At 43.0% G+C, this 18,598-nt stretch overlaps 2 protein-coding genes across 5 annotated transcripts in view; one reads left to right on the forward strand and one right to left on the reverse strand.

Annotated features, from left to right (window-relative positions):
* LOC411163 (N-alpha-acetyltransferase 15, NatA auxiliary subunit) overlaps window positions 1-18,598 on the forward strand; it is a 45,456-nt gene that overhangs the window by 3,295 nt on the left and 23,563 nt on the right. The gene's annotated exons all lie outside the window — the stretch shown is intronic.
* On the reverse strand, window positions 183-17,280 carry LOC100577669. 4 transcript variants are annotated; one of them, XM_006565338.3, is made up of 3 exons: window positions 16,970-17,280; window positions 16,728-16,852; window positions 183-4,185 (listed from the first exon to the last, which is right to left on the reverse strand). In XM_006565338.3, exon 3 carries the CDS (start codon window positions 4,183-4,185, stop codon window positions 910-912), a length of 3,276 nt encoding a protein of 1,091 aa, XP_006565401.1. In that variant the 5' UTR covers window positions 16,728-16,852; window positions 16,970-17,280; the 3' UTR covers window positions 183-909. The 4 variants fall into 4 exon arrangements, with proteins under 4 accessions (XP_006565401.1, XP_006565398.1, XP_006565403.1 ...); XM_006565335.3 differs by lacking the exon at window positions 16,728-16,852 and having other exon boundaries at window positions 16,970-17,233; XM_006565340.3 differs by lacking the exons at window positions 16,728-16,852; window positions 16,970-17,280 and adding an exon at window positions 5,618-6,746.

Consider the following 18,598-nt stretch of genomic DNA (forward strand, 5'->3'; position numbering starts at 1 on the left):
AAGAATATAATACTCTTAATTTATTTTTATCGTGGCTTTAAATGGAAGAAAGTTTCATTCATAAAGTTTCGCTTCTTCGAATTTTTTAAATTTGTTACATCTTTTATTTTTAAGTCCAAATAATCGATCTTAAAAAAATTCATTTGTCATTTGTCACTTTAAAAAAGTACTTTACACAATCCTACATATAATAATACCGTTTATTAAACGCATATCATTAAGTATTTACAATTTTTTAATCGATTCATTTCGTATGAGAAATACAAAAGAATAATATCAGTGTCAACCACTACGAAATCAAATACTGCCCTGTAGAAACTATCGTATACGTTGATTATCGATATACGTAATATCTTTATTAATTACTTTTCTTCTTACACAAAGGAAGGAAACTTCGTACAAACAATATTTATATTCCATGCATGCATCGGTTATATTTCGGTTTAACGGTTTATAAAAATGCGCTCTGTGCGCTCTACGACAGAATCTAAATATCGTCAATCATAATTATATGTACACAATACGCGTTTACTATCGATCATTAATCACAGACAACGCGCGAGTACACGATATTCTTTCAAAAGGACCCGCGCTTTACCTATCGTCGCGCACTATCGTTTACACTTAACACATCCATACATCCACACATACACGCTCTAAAGCGGGGATAGAGTTAGATATCGCGTATAAATTAAGCATTTAATATAGCATAAACTAGGCGTCGATAATCATCTATCTTAATCGTACAAGAGATACACGTTATATATATTTACACGTACAATAAATATCCTAGCAACGGTACAGAACGTCGTTCGATTCACGCGTTGCGTTCTATATGACACACATTTCCATCGTGCGTCCTCGATGATTAATATATGGCATTACTCGTTCGCTGCCTTACAAAGCGTATCACACGTTGCCCGGCCTCCGTCGACGTCTGGGCAGCCTCGTTCCCGCTCTCGAGTAGAGGTGGTGTGATCCGGCGCTGTGATCCGGCCTCTGCGTGATCGCCTGCGGCGTTAGGAAGTAAAAGTGGCCTCCGTCGCCCGGCAATCGGTACGCGAAATACGCCTTCGGTTTTTCCGGCTGGTTCTCGGGGATCGGCTCGATGAATTCGGCGTCCGGGTTTAAGGTGGGTCGCGGATCGCGGTAGTTCACTTTGATGTCGTCCTCCAGATTGATCAGCTCCGCGTCGGGATTTATCGTGGGCCGTGGGTCCCGATAATTCACTTTGATATCGTCCTCCAGAGATATGGGCAATTGTGGGTAACCAACGTCGTCCAATTCTTCGGGAGACTCCACCACCGGCACGTAGTTGCTGTTGGGCGGGCCGATCCTTTGATTCACGAGCTGTTCGGACGGATAGACGCGAATCGCCGCCAACGGTCGATCGTCCCCCGATTGCTTGTTGTCGTGTATTCCATAGTTGGACGGTTGTCGTCGATGATCGACCACCGTGATAAACTCGCTGTCGGGATTGATCGGCGGCAGAGGTTGCCTTTCGTTGACGAGTATGTCATCTTTGAGGGAGTACGGCTTTTGGGATTGGTCCCCGTAGCGCACCTTAACGTTGGGTATCTTGTACACGGGTGGTTCGGGGCTGTTGAAATTCTCCGCGTAACCGTTGTAACCCGTTGTTTCGGTCACGCTCTTCAGTTTGTTGGGGTAGAGGGGGGTGGTGCTCGGTATATTCTTCCCGATCTTCTTTCCAAAGATCGTGAAATACTCTTTCGTTACATCGTCCAGCAATTTCTCCTCGTGACGGGTGTAATAAACCTGTTGAGGATTTTCCGTGGTGCTTATCACCGAGTGAGCAGTGGTGCTCGATTGAAAGATCGGATGCTGGTTTTTGTACACTTCCGTTCTAATTCTCTTTTGGCCGATCGACTCGTCGTAATCGTATCTCGCCCCGTTGTTGTAATCCCCCCCGATTCGAATATTTTGATAATCGTTTCGATAAGCAGCGTTAACCCGCTGCCTCTGATTACCGCTTCGCTTCGAGTAATCGGCCGCCTCGAAACTGTACTGATAAATCGGCTTCGGTTTCGCCTCCTGCCTGTAATAAACCTGCGGTGGCTTCGAGGTGGTGTAAGAAGGGTGCGCGGGTAGACGAGCGGGTACGGTCTGATAGTAAAGAGGCGGGTGATCAGGTAACATGCGTTGGCCGTGAGCTCTCGCCGGGCTGCTGTACTTCGACGAACTTTGCGCGATCGTCGACTCGCTGTAACGAATTGGCCCGGAATTTTTCGCCGGCGAGCCTACGAACCTAATACCGTTGTAATCCTTCGACGGATCCATCGACGGAACTGTCTCCACCCTGTAATATTCTTTCTTCTTCCCCTGGAAGAACGGCGACTCCGTTGTAGTTTCGTAATAAACCGGATTCGGGGGGGTGGTGCGGAGGGGTGATTGCTCGTCGTCGTTCGACTCCTCGTAAAAATAGTAGGAAGCTTGGCCGTTGTGCGATCGTTGCGGGCTGCCGGTGGTGGTAATGATACTCTTTATCGAGGCCGGCGTCACCTCGACGGGCCTCTCCAAGGTGGACTGCGTGGACGTGGCGTGGTAGGCGATCGCAGGAATCGTTTTACCCGTTACCACGCCTGGCCAACCATCGTTCTTCTGCTCGCTCTCCCGTTGCCTCGTCGGGACCTGATTCTCCGCCAACGGGCCAACGTTGTACAATTCTTCCGGATTCTCGAGCGTGGTTGATTTATCGGGCGTCGAGGTCGTAACCTCCGCGTACGGAACCGTTCCTAATTTCATCCTGGCTGCCGATCTCACAGTCCCAACCGCGTCCTGCGTCGAATTTTTTCTCGAGGTTATTCTACCGAACACTTTCGTCACGCGATCATCCACGACGGACGTCGACCCTTGCTTCGCGATCGGTATGGCGGTCGTCGTGCTCTTATATCGTTTCGTGGTGAGCTTTCTGGGCGGTAGATAGGTGGGCCTCGGCCTCGGCAACGGCGTCGTTTCGGGCCGCCTCTGCTTCTTCGTCGTCGCCTTTTTGTCCTCGAGCGCGGAGAAGAAATCCGGCGGGGGCGGCAGAATGATGCCCGGCACCAAAGGGCCAGGCGGCACGGCCGTCGCGTTGTCCTGCTGATAATGGAAGCTGTACGGGGGCGGGTAGTAAACGGATTGATCCTCCTCGTCGTAATCCGACTGATTGTTGTTGGCAGGCGGTGGCACGAACACGGCGCCAGGCGGTATCGCGTGATAAAACGGCGGGAAACCGGGGGGCGGCGAAACATCATTGTCCTTTCCATTCGAATTTCCTTCGTCGGACGACGCGTTCCCCGACGAGGTATCGGGCATCGATATCACGCTCCCGTTGGCGACAACCGTGAAAAACGGGTCGTCCTCCGATAGTAATCCCTTGGTGAGAAACGCGTCCTTCCCGTAATCGAAGGTCCCGTTGGCCCCGATTTCCTTGGTCCCGTTCGGCCCGATGATCTGTATGGGCCCGCCTTCCGAGAGTTGTACCGGAAACGGAGGCGGTACCTTCGGTTTCGCAGGTATCTTGACCTGCCTCCTGGGCGCCTTGTAATCGTCGATCGGTGGCCACGTGTGTTGCGCGATGTCGTCCCCGGTCCGCGTCGCCTCGTGGCCGGGAAATTTCCCACCCCTCAACACGAGCACGTGATTCTCCGCAAGCCAGATCTCCTCCTCGTCCAGGCCACCGAGATTCTCTATCGTGTCCTTGGGCACCTCCGGGTTGCCCAAGTAGCTAATTATCCCGGGCCGTTTAGGGGATCCGGTCGCGTAGATCTCGTTCTGGATGAGCCCGTATTTACCCTCCTTCACCTGTTGCGAGAGGGTCTTCCTGTCGTCGTCCTCGTCTTTGCGCCCCGCCTTCCCCTCCTTCCCGTTCCCGGACGACGACAAGAGGATGTCGTCGTCCCAGAACGAAGACTGCCGCTTCGCATCCGTGCCGCTCAAGTGGCCACCGATCAGCCTGTGCGACACTTTCCTACCGACTTCCGTGGTTATCTCGTTCTCTCTGCCGGTCGATGACTTGAAATGACTGTTGCTACCGCCGGCCAACGTCCTCCCCCCTCGATCAACGGCCTCCTCCGCGCCGACGTGCCGCCTTTCCCTGCTCGTCGATGATGCGACGATCGAGATGCCGCACAGTAATATCGTTAAGAGGAGGAGCTTTCGCGCGGCAAGTCTTTTTTGCATCATCTGGAACAGGAAATGGAATGATTCTTTACTTCCTATATATATATATATATATATATGGAGAGAATATTTTCATCTTTCTCTCTGCGATGTGTTTTTCCGTGTTCTTTCTCGATATTCAATCTTCGAAAAAGAAAAATTGGTACAATGGATAATTGTGTGATTTAATTTATATTATAAACGGGATTTAATACCATTCAGCCTGGCAATTCATGCTTCTTTCAAATTGGAATCGAGTTATTCGTCGCGAGACATACGGTGACTGCCACCTGGCTCGAGGAAAGTATAAGTTTATTCTGCGGAGGTGTTTCCGTTCCACGGGAGTAACTTTGCTTTCCCCATTGAAACGGCAACATTTTCTCAACTATTGCATGGAAATAATAATTCCCGTTATTAGAAACTGATATATCAAGGAGTAATTTTTTCCATGTCCCGTACAAACTTCAATTTACAATATATATCAAAATTTTCGAGTTTGGAATTCGTCATTAAAATTTTACTGATCCCTTCCAAAAAGTGTCTCTTTCGCTTTTCGAGTAGAAAAATACTCGTCTCATCTTCTTTCCTATCTCTGGAAAATGAAATCAACGGAATAATGGGATTTTAATATGGAAACAAAAAAAAAAAAAAATTCCAAGGTTTAATTTTCGAGGAGGAGAATTTAAAATTTTAAAATTTCACGTGGAATTTCGCGAATTTAACGGCGGAAAATAATATAAGAATGCAGGTCCGGAGGGGGCCACGCCTTTCCCTCGGTGAACAGCTGGTGAACGGTGGTCGACAAACATTCACGGGTCACTGGAGTAAAGCCAGGCGTTTGCAACGACTTGCAACCGAGTGAAACAAACCTAAGTAAGCCCGACCGATTTCGTCGATGCATTATTAAGATCCTCTCCATAGATCCGCGGTCCAAGAGTCGGCGAGATCTCGCGGAAGTAACTTCGCTTCCGACAAGAATCTGAAATTTACTGCCTTTTACATCTCGCCAGACATTCGAAGGAAGGATGTTTGAACGGAGATAATTGAGCTTCGTAATTTATTACCGGCAAACGAAGTTGTTGTACTTGATTTTGTTAGATGGATGGCTGTGGCAATGATAATATAATCGTTTCTAAATCGAATGTATCGAAGATATTCTCCAATAGAGTAAATTGTTGAACGTATAACAAACGTTTAATTGATCGAAAAAGGAAAAAAGTATTTTTCAAATGGATTTATAGAATAATCCTTCCGAAATAATTTAAATTTTAGCAACTTGGAATTAAATTGAAATCGAAATTAAAAGGAAGCATTTGTAAAAAAATTGTTTGGAAAATCAGATAATATCCGGAGAGTGCAACGATTCGACACTTGGTAAAAGTTTTGGAACGGAAACGTCTGTTTAACCCGACAAACATACGACGATAATACGTCGTTGAGTTGAATAAAAGAGTACCTTTCTCTCGATTTCCGTAGCGGGCAGTCGCGATTCTCGGCGTATAATCGTTGAACAGGACGTCGTCGAATGGCCTGTAATCGAGTTGGCGCACGCAATAATGCGCTTCTTCCGAGGGGAACGAGTCGGGTTTGCGCTCGGCCAGCCGCGGTTCACCACGATATTATTCTACAACGGCGAGTGACGACGATCTCTCTCCGCGTGCCGCTTTTCAATCCTTCGAAAACGTGACGGAATCGTGAAATTCCTTCCCCGGATATCGATTCATCGGCCACGCTCAATTCCGCTTCTATCTTCCGCTCGGATCGTCTTCATCGCGAGAATGATTTCTTTTCCGTTCTTCCCGAGCCGATATAATATTTAATCTAATCCGCGTGGCGAGGATCGCTGGCCGCGCAACGTAACAACTGCCAGCAACCGCGTTAGCTTTCTCCTTGTTCGAAGCAATGACTTTGAAAATAATCGAATCCGTGCACGCGTCCATCGATTTAAAAAGCATTAGCCCCTAAGAGCTAAGTGTTGAACGCCAGGTGTCTCGCTTTCCTCGCGAGACGCCACGGAGGAAGATCCTCCTCGCGCGAGAAACACGAAGGTCAGTCACGTCTGCGGGGAACAAGCGATCGCATCGCTTTTCCTCGAGAGACACTTTCTTCCACGAACTAATACGCAAACACCGCCGATTGCATTCCGAAACATACGTTTTTTCACGATTTTTTCATTCCAGAAAGGAGTTTGCAATTTTTTTCTTTTCGAGATAACGAACTGTGCGTAATTATTCGAATAACTCTTTTTAAAAGAAAGAAATTCAAATTTTTGAAAAATCTTCAAGCCTTTCTTCTTGAAGATATATCGAGACTCCGTCTTCTATCTTTTCATTATTTTAGAAAGTTCATACGTAATTTGTAGAGATCTGGAAGCGGTGTAACGTGTTTGTCTTGGAACGAGGACGAGAAAAAGAGTAAAGAGATAAAACCTCAGCGTTTCTCGGACATTTCGAAACGGTAGATAAAACGTTTTAATAAGGAGAGCAGAGAATGATCAGTTGAAATCCTCACCAAATTAACCGCGAGAACGAAGATTTCTATATTTCTCTATTACGCTCGATCGACTTTAGCGTGATCACGTGCGAAAAATTAAATTAAAATTCCAACGTACACAACGTGTTATTCCTCAAGGGGTTATCGTACAAATTCTTCGAGCACTTTTAACACGGTTTATAGACGGTTATATAGGTCGAAGATCGGTGAGAAAATCACTGGGACGCGCGACAAGAGGGCGAAGCTGGGGAACAACAACCGCTCGCGTTGGCATGGTACACGTGACTGGCCGGTTTTCATCACCTTTCCCGGTGCACCGGTTCCTCCAAGGACGTTCGTTTGGAAAGGTGGAGCCATTTCCACCGAGCGACACGTCCACCTGGAAGCGAGGAAGTCGTTGTTCTTGATTAAGATTCGCATTAAGGTTCACGCGATCATCGACTGATTCGCCTATAATCGTGGATAGATCGCGATAGATCGGTGGCACGAATTCCCTTTTGACTCGCGAAAGAATAAGAAAGGAAGAAGAAGAAAAAAGATTTCGAAACGAAGGCTTTCACTTTCGTGTAGCACAGCGTTTGTGAACCTTTTAACTCGATAAGGGATTTCTGAAGTGATAAAAACTGGGTTAGGACTTTGACATGTTTTGACACGAATTGACATGATTCATTTAATTCATTTATTGGGAAAGAATATTAAAGATTTGTAAAATTGTCAATCTTTGAATATTTCTAGTTTTAAAGAGAAATATCGTTTAATATGTAAAATGTATTTCACAAATTCAAATGTTTTTCTAAAATCTATATGTATTTATCTTTTGGGAAGTCATACGATTAAATTTTATTGAGAAATTAGATGATAGATGATGATTCTCTGGTAATTAACAATTTACTTTGAGTAAAATTTCGAATAAGAAGAATTCTAAAAATAATGAATCGAATTTATTGTCGTTCGCCATTCAAACAATTCTAGAATTTCGCGATACCATATCACGTAATGTATCAAAACAATTTAAAAGAATATCGAGATGAACGATAACGAATGAGTGCAGAAAATTTAAATTGTAATATCAACTATACATACATAACAATCATATACATGATACACGTCCCTACACAACTTTCTCATATTTCATCCAAACTCTAACGAGCGTGTTGAACGAGACGCACATAAAGAAAAAAAGAAATCTCAAACGAATAATTAGCATAACCGCTCATTCTATATGACATTTCAAACTCAAACCGATTTAAATTCTAAATCCCTTGTCGAACGAAAGTCCTTCGTTGCTCTATTTTTGTATTTTCGCGGGGTAGGGCAGCCCTGGAGTAGGAGGAGCCTTGTTGCAAAAGGAGGAACGTGATTCCGCAACGCGAATCGCCGATTTTTCGCGACGTGACGTAAGAAGAACGCCGTATATATATACCCATGGCGTTGGCAGGTGCCGTTACGCTATCGTTACGTTACTTGCCGTAATATCGTTCCTCCAAGCCTCAATCTTTCTTCTTTTTTTTCACTCCTAATCGCGTGAGACCGCGTAGATCTGGCCGATTATCGTTCGGCTACGGTTCGAGAGCAATAAAACGCTCCGCGATTGTGATTCGATCAATGGACCGTCTGGCGTAACGGTACTCACGTAGGTGTAAATAGGTAATGAAAATCGAAGGTTAAAGATGACTGACCGGCGCTCTTTCTTTCAAATCCCGTTCTGCAAATTGGTTAACAAAATTTTTCTTATATCGAAATTTCTATTCTTATACGCTAACATTGAATCAAACCGTAGAAATCGGGGAGGGAGAATTTCTCTGCCCTCGTCAATGAAAATTCTATTTCTTATGCAGTGGCTGTTTCGATTCCTTAACAATGGTACTATTTTTACTCCACGCAATTCATTTTTATATCTTGAAATAAGCACTCGTTTTCATATCCCTAAAAATTTCGTAATTCGAGCGATTTTTCATTACGATCGCGGATTATACGCGAGCGAGCGAGTAAGCGAGCGAGCGAGCACGCGGCCTTGAATGCAGGTCATCAAAAGCGCGCGGCGACGAAATGGCATTGAATCGAGGCGAGGGAACGGCGGTTCCCTCGAGAAAAGAGGCGGTGAAAGGCTGAGCGCCGGGGTTCGAGTGCCGATTTATCGGTTGAATATCGATTCGATCGAAACACTCTCGAGGGGGGAGGGAGAGAGAGAGAGAGAAGGAAAAAGAGCGGAGAAAGAGAAAAGGAAAGAGAAAGATTTTTTTTCGAGGCAACACGTTGCACAGCTCGTGCTCTCGTGTAACGCGCGTGCCTCGCGTAAAGGCCCCCAAGTGGCGAGTTATCCAATTCGGTTTACGCTTTCAGCTACTTTCCTTTTTGTTTCGCGTCGTGCTCGGTGAGCAGCATTAATTCCTTAACGCCTCTCGGCCAACTTTCGGCGCGTCCCTAGTTAGCCGTTAGTTTTTTATTGTGCTTCCTGTTATGACAGAGACGCCTGCCCTCCTTTGTGCGTCCCTCCATTGCGGACGGCGTTAGCCCTCCTCCTAGCTGAGTAGAATGTATAAGTTTGGACAACGTGTGTAATACTTTATAATTTCCTCGTTTGATGATCGATGGATGGAGCGTGATTTGCATTTCGTGGAAACACGAAACAGGAGAAATTAAAGAGTAATGGATCGGTAATTGTTTTCGATAAATCGTTTGATTAAAATTTATTAAAATTATTAGAATTGTGATATAATTGTTCTGTTATGAACGAGTTATTTTTTTTTTTTTATTGAATCGTTATGCACGAGCGTGATGTTAAAAAGGTTATTTAAAATAATTGGATGTTGAATTGGGTAAGTGACGGGCGCCGGTTGGAATTGAAACGATTCCAATCGAAGTGCACAGATCTGTGATTTGTAGGTCATTGACTCAGCGAGGTCTGCTTTTTTTTTGTCGCAAGATGATCCAAGATCAATTTCGTCAAAGCTAGTTTCATTCTTGTAATCTTAGTTTTTGACTTATTTCATCGTCTGTCTTCGTGACTAATTTCATGCTTGGGATAAGCAATAGCCTACTTCCTCTTTTCTTACATTATATGTTGTAGTTTTATCTTGTAGTTTTTATAATTTTGCATTCTATCTTTTCTTTTTTTCTTTTTACTTTCACTCTTCTTTTTGCCCTCTTCTTTTTATAGTAATATCAACCAATAAATCACCATATTTGTGTTTCATATTTAATGTCGTTCCTGCTTCGAAATCGATAAGAAGAAAATTTCCTTTCAATCTTGTCTCTAATTTCGAAGTTTGTAATTTCGAAAAGTAGCAAAGGACTCGCTGCATTCGAAATTTCGTAAATTTCCAAATTTTCAGACCGTTCACGTTGTTCGTAGCTTCGCGTTTACGTAACGCAGAGGTGAAAGCTGAAAGACATAGAGTTCAACACTTATCTTTTGTCGTTTAAAACCAAACTCGGTTATCTGATCCTCCCATCGAGAGATCTTTTTGTCACTTTGCCATCGTTAGAAAAAAAAAAAAAAAAAAATTCTCATCCTTCCTCCAAAATATATTATTCTTGTCGTCCGACAAAGAAAGAACTCCAACGAGAAGATTAAAAAAAATTATCTATCCAAATAATGATAAATAATCGCGTCACAGAGTCAAATTTCTGATTCAAATAATATTTTTTTGCCGAGCAATTATAACGACGCACGAGTTATCATCATTGTTATTACATCACAGATTATAAAACGTTTTTGCCCAACACGAAACACTGATGAGGCGGATCACACGCCCTCCCCCTCCCCTCCCTCCCCGTGTAATACTACCGTTAAAGGAGGCACACAGGTGGCGCGAAGAGAGGAGAGGAATGATCGAGCGGGATGAACGAGACGAGCATATTATGCAAGCGAGTTGCCTTGCAGAGCAAGCCGGTCAATGCCAAGGTGTACCACTACTCTCGCTGATACTCCTCTCCGTGAGAGTTCTCAAGCCGGCAACCTCATCACTGATAATTTCGCCCCGCGGCGAACATGGGGCCTCCTTTATCTCGATTCTCGAATGTCTCGTTCACGCGAAGGCGAATTAACGCCAGGCACTGTGCCAGTTAACTTGGCTATTCGCCGAGACCAAAGATTCGAGAGTGATTCGATCTTTCGGTGGTTGTGATGGGAGGATATCAGGATCATTAATTGGCGATTCGATATTCCCAAAATTTGATGAACTTTTTAAGGAAGATTTTAACTTTGGTTAATTTTTTGATTATCGAGGGAATGATTATTTGTCGCGCTGAATCGGATAAACAATCGTTCTTCATAATAAAAGTTGAAATGAACGAATTGGTGAGTTGATTTAATAGGAATTTTCAAAATGAAATTGTTGCCAGTTTGTTGAGGTAGAAGATAGGATTCCAAGTTTAAAAAGAAAGGAATTTTGAATTAAGAAATTAATTCTTAAATTTTGAATTTTGAATTAAGAAATTAATTCTTCTAATGAATTAAGAAATTCTTTGGATCGGATTGATCGTGTTACGTTGGAAATTGTTAAAGTTAATTCGACGAGTGATATTAAGTAATATCAGCGATATTTTTCGTAGCCAAATGTTTGTTAACATTTTCATCGATCCTATGAATATTAATAGAATGGTCAATAAAAATCATTAGCTAAATCTTTGGAATTTCATTTTCGCATATTTATTCGAGAATTAATGATTCGTAATATAAATTTTTCAAAAGCGATATCAGTCTATATGTCTTCTAGGAAATAAATCATAGGCGACCTAAGAAATCGAAAGTGTTTCTGAAGGTTTAGAAGAAGAGCTGTTTTTGATTTTTATTTTTCAAATGTCTCGAAAAGATTTTCAATTATGTGCCATTTAAAAATATATTTTTACAATCCTCAATTTGCCGAAAACGAAAGAAAATAAATAAACGAAATTTTCTCAAATTCAATACGATTAACCAAAAAAAAAAAAGAAAAATATCTTATTGAGCCACGATTGTCGTTTCGTCAAAGATATTCCGACAAGCATTATACAAAAGCTATCGCAACGCATATGGCGTATTCCACCAATACCGGTTTACATTTTTGTCGCGACTATAAAAGCCGGTACCGGTCAGACAAGGTTAACGGCCCAATTTTTTTTTCATCGCGCGAACATCGTCATTTTTTCGATTTTTACCCCCTCTTGTATTTATTGTTACAAACAAATGACGAAATTTTTCGTGCCGCAAGGATATGCAAATTTCTCCTACCTTGAATTACATCTGCGACGTCTATTTCAATATATATCTTCATATATATCACATATATATATATATTTTTCGAAAACATTAGTTGAACGCTCAAAAGTATCCTAATATTAATTTTCTCTCGTTATATATTTAACTCTTTAAATACGTATAAATACGTATTTCTTCTTCTTGAGATTAAAATTTTACCACGTTACATCTTTTCAAAGGTGTATAATAAAAACAATCAGGATCAAAAAAGTATTATCGATCTACCTGTGAAAGAACATTTCTCGTTTTAAAGCATAATTGATTAAAATGATTAAATTTATTCGATCGATCTTGGTTTATTGGAAAAAAAAAACATTTTCGAAGCTTTGGCCAAGCACTGAGCGAAGCACAGCGAGTCAAACCATGGACTTCCGAGGCATAATAATTCGTACGATAAATACAGCATCGCTAATTTCATAAACACGTTCGCGATTTTTTTCTTTGTTCGCTCACCTGTTCGCCTTCGTATGACGAACGCATATCGTGTACACGTATATATATGTATATCGTGAAATCGGTGCCATATTTTAAGAGAAATAACACGACTTCTTCTCGACGTCGTGACCTTTCGTCGTTCAGCAACATCTGAAATAGATGTCCCGGTTAAAGCATCCCGTTTTAGGCAAAAATCGAATCCCAAGGACTGTTGTGTCCACCAATTAACCGCCAGTTTCCAATTAGTCACCGATTAGTCGATCGTCCAGCAGAATTTTTAACATTTAATAAGCCTCGTTTCGACTCCAAGGACTTCGTAAGGCCGCACAACGTTGAAACGTTTCCAGACTGTTATAATTCAATTGATTACAGTTGGAAAACGCGATTAACCGTCCGTCACCTGGCTTCATCAACGAATCAGATACTCTCGGACTCGGTGCCAACGATTCATTTTACACGTCCGACCATAATATTAGAGAACTGACCTATTAAAACAACACGAACAAAACTTGGGATGTTTCATTATGCAATTTCGTAACATTTGCATAATAATTTCTACGTTCAATATACTTTCGAATTGTTTAATCCTCTCTACGCTTCCATGTGATTTAAAAGTTAGTTTAAGAACATATATTTTTAAAATTTTATCATTTATTTTTTTCTCTTCTCTCAAAAAAATTCCACTTATTCATCTGGATAGATACTTTGCAATCAACAACGATTATTCTTCGAATAATTATATTAACGAATATTTTAAATAAAAATCTTCTCGTAATACATCTCGATGATGGATATGACGCATCGGTTGAGAAATTTTAAACGACACAGTGTCACCTTTTATTCGATCTTGCCTATCATTCTCCGATTTTTCTTCTTCGTTTTCTCACACGTCACGTCGAACGAATCGAACGAGTTTGGCCTCTGAAGAGATGAATCATCATCTCGCCTAGATGACTAGGTATTTAATTTCGAAATTCGCGCTTCGTTCGTTTATTTCTCTCTTCAAACCGCGAAACCGTTTCAACCGTTTCATTTCCCACACTCGACCCTCCTTATCGACTTATCCCCGCAACTTTTGATAGGCGCAAATTAAGGAGATCGTGGTGGACAAGAGGGAAAGCCTCGAGCCAAGGTTAAGCCAAGGTCCGTGCATTCGTATTTTTACTACCCATCCAGCCTCGTGCCGTTGCCGCTGCTCTTGCTCCTCTTCCCTCCCTCGTACTCCAGATCGCGAGTAAAAATTTATCGCCGACACGATGCGCCTCGTGGTCGTTCGCTCCGTAATTTATTAACCGACGAGACAACTTTTATTCCAAGCATTTTTATCTGATAACAATTCTCCTTCCCTCTCCTCCTCTCCCTCTCCAAGATGAATGTAACACGTGAAACTTATTTAAAGCCGTTCCATGATTCAATCTTGATGTCGCCTTTAGGTTGTGTAAATAATTGTAAAGTGACGTTAAGTGCAAGTTGCAAGCGTGTAACTGTGGTATGGAAAAAAATCTTTATAGCATTTTCGTCCAAGTGGGTCCTCCTTTTTTTTTAAGGAATTTATCGTTTTATATACTTGCTTGCCAATTTTATAATTCAAACTTGTTGAAATTATCGAGCCAAGCGTGGACAATTTTCTTCTAAAATCCGAGTTCCAGTCGGATAATTATATTAGAATTTATCGAGAGTCGCTTTTCCTGTTTTAATTATCTTTTCTTTCTCTCTCTCTCTCTCTCTGTTTTTTTTTCAACTTCCTTCATAAATAGCGAATTGCGCAAGTTGATAAGTAGTTTGCGGTTCCGGTGCTCGAATCGACAACAGCGATCGCCGCGCTTGCGACAGTCTGTCTCGATTTTTCTCTCCCCGGATATCCCACAATATGGATAATAATAATAATCGAGAAATAAATCTGATGGAAATGAGATTTCTAGATCGCAATTCGCCCCCTGCGTCTATCGCCTGACGATTGGACGAGGAAACAAGGACGCGCGTTGCTCAATCGAGGCGCCCGTCCTCTCACGATGCTGATAATCGCGAAACGAGCACGATCGTTTGTCACAATTTCATTTAATTGCTGGACGATCGGGACGATCATCATCATCATCATCATCATCCGTTGACACGCTTAATTCGAAGCGAGCCGTCGTCCAATCCAGTTATATCCGCGACAAGTCCTTCGAAGTCTGGCGAGGCATTTAAACTTTAATAATCGTTGGTCAATCGAAAGATGCCTTCCTTCTTCGTTATTATTCATTGTTCGTGGAAGGAAGGGAAACTTTTCTATATATTTCCTCTATCTTCCCTGCGAAAACGTCTCTCTGGATCCTCTACTCGAATGGAGTAGAGACTCGATTATATTGAAATCTCGTGAAGGCGCGAATTTCTTATGTTGGAACGCACGTGCTGCATTCCTGCTATAAATGATCCGCCCACGGATTTCGAATCGATGATTGTTCCTTCTTCAATGGGGACAATCGATGAGCAATAAAGAGGAAATTTCTGGAGACAGAATTCAGAGGGAAGAAAAATATCACCCTTTTTATTCCTATTTATATCTCGATATCTAGACACACAGGTTATATTATCCGTGGACACGAAACGAAAACGTGTCCCCGCTTTTTGCCTTCGTTTTCATCGACGCGGTTATGTCAAAGTGAAAGCCGCGTGTAAACGCGCGAGTAGGAAGCACACCGATCTCTCCCCCTCTCTCTCCGCGCCAACGACGAATCCGCGGTGTAATTAAGCGGACACGTGAACAGCGGCCCCCGGTTTATTATAACACCGATCGATCTTGCCGGAAATCTTAACTTTCGCGGGTTGACCGGATACGACGGGGGAAAAAACTCGAGGATCTCGTTCTGCCGGTCGAACGAATTTTTCTCTATCTCTCACGAGTTTTTTTTGGGGGGAAGAGATTGGAGAGAAACGTTTTTCCTCCTCCCCCTCCTCCTCTGTGGCTTCCTATTTAATTATAATACAATAATAATCTACATCTTGTCTAGAATAGTTTTGCAAGATGTTGGAGGAGCGTGTCCCTCGGAAGTCCTCGTGACATTTCAGTTATTATTTTTGGAAACATCTCTCACGAGTTTTTTTTGGGGGAAGAGATTGGAGAGAAACGTTTTTCTTCCTCCCCCTCCTCCTCTGTGGCTTCCTATTTAATTATAATACAATAATAATCTACATGCTAGTCTAGGATAGTTTTGCAAGATGTTGGAGGAGCGTGTCCCTCGGAAGTCCTCGTGACATTTCAGTTATTATTTTTGGAAACATCTCTCACAAGTTTTTTTTTGGGGAAGAGATTGGAGAAAAACGTTTTTCCTCCTCCCCCTCTGTGGCTTCCTGTTCAATAATACGATAATAATCTATATCCTAGGATAATTTTGTAAGATGTTGGAGGAGCGTGTCCCTCGGAAGTCCTCGTGACATTTCAGTAATCATTTTTGGAAACGAGAAGAGATATTGGGTCGTGGAGGGAATGGACGGAGTGAAATTTCATTCCTTCGCGGTATGAAATTAATCTTATTTTTTGTTATCGCGTTGACTGGGAGAGATGTTGAAACCATTTATTTTAGATATATAATTTTAACGTAGAATCGTTGTGTTATGTTATATACGATGTTTCGGGAGAAAGATTTATTTCGTATATTAGAAATTCGATAAATCGGTAGTAGCCACACAGTTTTCTTATCGCTCGCGCGTCTAAATGTCACGAGAATATTTCCTTCCTGCGAAAGCACTCCACAAGTTTGCTCTCAATAATCTTGTCGTAGTCGGAGCGGTTTCGATCGTTCATCACCGCCACGCCGAGTCTCGCGATCCGGTTCCCTCCAATCGTTTACGGGTTTTCGATCGAACGAATCTCGCTTCGTTTCCATCCATTCGATTTTTATTATTATCCGTTCTCGTCGTCGACCGACGATTATCGCGTGCATCCGCTCGATAAAACAGGGAAAGAGAGAGAGAGAGAGAGAAAAATCGATAAATATTCATGCCGGAAAACGCAAGGACTCCGATCCTTTACCTGCCTCTCGATACGACACGTGAACCGCTATTCGACGATGATTCACGGGAAGCTATGCCACGCTCGTGTCCGTTATATAAATTTCCTGAACGTTCCGTGCATTCGAAAGAAAACGTGCGAACCGGGTAAGATTATCCCATTATCTGGAAACCAATGCCTGCCTGCCTCCCCTTATTTATCTCAATCATCGTAATCCTGAATATCACACCTCTTACCTCTCTCACCATTTTGATTCGCGTCGCACACGATTCTCTTAATCGTGAAAAATTTATCAAATTAATCTTAACACGCGAAATCGTACATCGACCTTATATACCGGATACAATTCCATTCATCCATCGAATTCATTCGAAACGAATAATTTGAAAATTTGGGACTCACTATTTTCCTTCGAATCCAAACGTGCCAATATAAAAGAATCTCTCCCTTTTTCTAATCACCGTCGTCTCTCATCTAAAAACGGAACGTGACACACGTGACGCGGAAGTCTCCTCGATCTCCTCGATCTCGAAAAAATAAAAAAATAAAAAAGAAAAATCCTTCGATCCAACAACTTTGTGCCTTTATTATTATCACCGATAACGATACGCGCCCATAACACTGAGCTCTATAATACCACTCACTGCGTCCGCCGTCCCTCCCGTTGCACTTGGACGGCGATGAAGAAACGAGTAACCTCCCGGCCGGTGCGACCGCAGATCTTTATATCGGTGGATCCTACTGGCCCTGCGCCAGTCTGTGTCCCTCCACTCTCTCTCTCTCCCGAGCACGAGAGACAACAGGAGGAGAGGCCCAACGCTTCTCTGCATACACTGGTTCGAGGTATTCGCCCGTCGCGAATCACCGTCGCGAGAATCAGCGTGATATCTCGCGGCGAAAAAAAAAGGGATACACCACACCGAGCCCGGATCGTGTGCGTCACGAGGCTCTCCTACGACTGGCCGCGCCAGACGGATCACGTTGTTCACGCTTGCACGCCTCTTTCACCCTTCCTTTTTTGCGCCCGATACACGCCGTCCCCCCTCCTCCTCTCGCCCACCTAGCCGGAATCTCTCGGTCCCCCTTCGAGATTCGAAGCTCGAAGGAAAACGCGCTTTCCACCTCCTCTCCGCCGAACGTGGAGGCTACGAGACACTTTGTGCACGGGCCCCCCCGAATTTGTCATTTGCCATTTCGTCGAGATGGATGGATTCGAGAGACGGTTGTGTTGTCGACGATATTTATATATTTCTTTTCTTTTTTTACGTGAAAGGAATATTTAATTACGTGATGTACAAATGATCTGGTAAGTTGAAATTTAATCGTGATTTTGTTCAATTATTGTAACTGTAACTTGGGGAGGGGGGGCGTTAATTTTTGAACATTTTTGAAATTTCGCAAGAATTTTTTTTTCATCCGAGTGATATTATCGTGACAAGATAAATCGATAATATTTCGTGGAGGAAAAAAAGGAAAAAATCCTCTAAACAGTTTATAAATAATCGACGTCAGAAAGGATTAATCATTCCCGATGCGATATAAAAATACACGCGTCGAAACAGGATCCTGAACCGAGAATTCTCTCGTTCGTTTGCCGGCCGATATTTCCATAGTCCACGTCCAATTAAATAATTTTTCCGTAATGCCCACTGATGCAACACACATCCAACACCGATACAACACCGCGTTCCGTTTGTCGTAAACGGAAACGAGCTTGGGAAAAACCTGCTTTTTTTACCGATCGATCCCGCGCGGTGACTCCATGAAAGAGGTATTCGCGCCTGGTATTCTCTCTTTCGAGCAGATTTTTCGTTCTCGGCCTCGGAAATAATCCTGTTACGTTACGAGGCGCCTTGTTCATCTTTACGTAAATTCTTACGTACGTCATTCTCGTTAGGCCGCCGCGTTCCATCGTCCGTGGCGGCGATGGATTCGATCGAGGCGGCAAAGGAATTCTCTCGAGAGCGGAGAGTAAAATGTTGGTGGAACGTTGGTGTCGAACGAGTTTATTATTGGGTGACCGGCTGGCCAATCGTGTCACCCAGGTAACGAGCATGGAACGGATACTGTCGAGCTCGTGGAACAAACGTGCCACTCAGGAATGAATCACCTTGCATGAACGCGAACAGGCCTGTCGCATGTTAATTGACGTGGCCGCTGATCTCGGTTAATAATTATCCTGTGTTTACACCTTCTTTTTTTTTTTTTTTGGTTTTTTATCCTCACCCGTTTCATCGCCTTATTCAATCGAAAATGTTCGATGCATATTGTGA

This window comes from Apis mellifera, linkage group LG6 (assembly GCF_003254395.2).
Source record: "Apis mellifera strain DH4 linkage group LG6, Amel_HAv3.1, whole genome shotgun sequence".
In the NCBI taxonomy this organism is placed as follows: Eukaryota; Metazoa; Arthropoda; class Insecta; order Hymenoptera; family Apidae; genus Apis; species Apis mellifera.